This window comes from Apis dorsata, unplaced genomic scaffold, assembly GCF_000469605.1.
Source record: "Apis dorsata unplaced genomic scaffold, Apis dorsata 1.3 scaffold_416, whole genome shotgun sequence".
NCBI lineage: Eukaryota > Metazoa > Arthropoda > Insecta > Hymenoptera > Apidae > Apis > Apis dorsata.
Window position 1 is genome coordinate 553,641 of NW_006263671.1, and position 2,352 is coordinate 555,992.

At 29.1% G+C, this 2,352-nt stretch overlaps 1 protein-coding gene across 8 annotated transcripts in view; it reads right to left on the reverse strand.

Annotated features, from left to right (window-relative positions):
- The window catches only part of LOC102672027 (putative RNA-binding protein Luc7-like 2), a 7,500-nt gene that overhangs the window by 1,686 nt on the left and 3,462 nt on the right, over window positions 1-2,352 (reverse strand). Inside the window, exons 1-5 of one of the 8 annotated variants that reach the window (XM_031512334.1) lie at window positions 2,122-2,239; window positions 1,919-2,042; window positions 1,758-1,841; window positions 682-730; window positions 5-103 (exon numbers count right to left, since the gene is read on the reverse strand). In XM_031512334.1, the coding sequence (XP_031368194.1) occupies window positions 5-100 (96 nt within the window). In that variant the 5' untranslated portion in view covers window positions 101-103; window positions 682-730; window positions 1,758-1,841; window positions 1,919-2,042; window positions 2,122-2,239. Of the gene's footprint in view, window positions 1-4; window positions 104-681; window positions 731-1,757; window positions 2,240-2,352 lie in introns of those variants that run through there. The other 7 variants (XM_031512331.1, XM_006619539.2, XM_031512333.1 and 4 more) reach the window with 7 other exon arrangements.

Sequence of the window (2,352 nt, forward strand, 5' to 3'; positions counted from 1 at the left end):
TCACATCGATGTCGTAAAAATGGTCCTTCTTCTTTTGCGCAGCCTCATAGTCAGCCCGTAGGGCCAAGTCGTGAATCTGGGGGCATTCTCCCAGGTCCATGCGCTGCGATTCACAAACCATTTAATATTAGCTTATTATTATATTCAATTTCAAGAAGCCTCATTGGGTTTATTTTATATATATATATATACATATATATACATATAATCCCTCCCGACTTGTTTTATGAAAGATTATATTACGACAAGAACAAGATTCTCAATTGGCTGTTCCGTAAATAGAAACTAAACTAGTTAAATCTTAGATAAAATTAACTAAATTATTTAAAACATAACAACGGCAGAAATTAAAAACCCTAATTATCTAGAAAGATACGTGTAAATATATCTTTTTTTCCCCTTCTCTTTTTTTTTTATTTAGGTATAAGAATATACAAACACTTTCGATATAAATATTCGAGCTTACAAAGTAATTATATCTACGTGTATATATATTTTTATTTAAATCGAATAAATAAATATACTATATTATATATTTATTTATTCATACATATATACACGCATATATACTTACATTCGACCAATATAATATTATCATTATATTTTTTTCTCTTTTTTGTTTATAGACAAAGTAAAAATGCAATTCAATTTACAGATAAATATTTTGTTATGTTCACTTACAGAGTGGTAACACCTCTCCGCCTGACACGACAATGCGATGGCAATGAAGCTACAATCAGCACACACCTTAAGTTCATATGTTCAATGGTCTATGAAACAACTTATAGCCTAATAGGTTTATTATACTATATACGTAGAACACGAAATTGCCATATGTGAATTCTAGACGATTTAGAAAACGAATTCAATACGTACATCCAATGTTGAAGAAAATTTTTCTAATAAAACTGGCGCGTTGTATAGTTCCCCTAAATAAATGTCTCTCTCCCTCTCGCTCACTGTTCATGCCACTTTTCACTCTCTTTTTTTCTCATGGGTAATTTTATCGCCTTGCAAATTGCCAAAATAAACGCTTAATCATTAACGATCATTGTATAATTTTCCTCTTGATTTTAGTTTGTCTCTGTCTCTGTTTCTCTTCCTCTCTCTCATTCACTCACTCATTTATTCGCTCAATCATTCATTCTTTCTTTTTTTTAAATTATCATTATTATTTTCAAATAAAACGGAGATTTAATAGATTTAAAGTTTTATGTGAATATAAACTGAAAGGAATACTATTGCGCGTTACAATAATATGCATTATGATTAATAATTTCATATTTCATTTCAATTCTACATAGACTTTCCCTAATGATACACATGTTTAAAACAATGATGAATTGGAAAATATTTGAATTTTAACATCACAAGATTAACATAAACTAAAACCTCGATTGAAGATTTCATTAAATTAATCGTTTACATTTTTTTCTTTTTTTACAAATTGAAAGTTAATCAAAAAATCTTTTGAATGAATTGTAATAATATTGAAACTTATCCATCTATATGACAAATTTACATGAATTAACCAATCGAAGTTTTATTATATATTAATTAATTAAAGAAGACAAATTTTGGTTTTAAAAAAGAAATATTTACAATTCCGAGACTCAATTTTTCAAAAAAAAAAAAAAAATGTACTTTTCTTGGCAATTCGCATTTCCTTTCTTTTGTCTTTTTTTTTAATTTCCTTTTTTTTTTTTTTTTTTTTTTTTATTTTCTTTTTTTTTTTTTTTTTTTTTTAATTTACTTACAGATCACTGCTTCATTTCCTGTACCCATTATATCTCCGAGGATGAATACGATTTTCACACATACTTTCAAAGTAAACTTCATTTCTACCTGCCGTAAACGGCATTATTAGTAAGAAGCGACAATAAGACATCGTCTCATGAATCAGCATGACGCTACTCACCAACTTTATACAGGCCTTTCGGGGTCTCGGAATTAATATTCAACACTCAGCCTCGCCACCGTTGACCGGTAGAGGGGCTGAGGTAACCGCTCGCCTTTATATATTATTAATCAAATTAATATACCTAGTATTTGAATTATGTTAAGAGATAATCAAATTGTAGAATTGTAATACGTACGTCCTCTTCGCTTTTCAGTACTTACAGTAACGCGCATGTGAGAGCGAGAAGTACAACACGACATATGAGCGGACAATACTCGCAACAATATTGTACAATGGATCTGATTGGAATTGCTTTTTCCAGAGACTCTGGAAATAGAACTGTAGGTACATTGACATTAGTGAACTTGTATATTCGTCATTCTCGCGAGTATTTGCCAGAAATATTTCGTTTTTTTTTTTTTTTTTTTTTTTTTTTTTTTAAAATTTTTTTT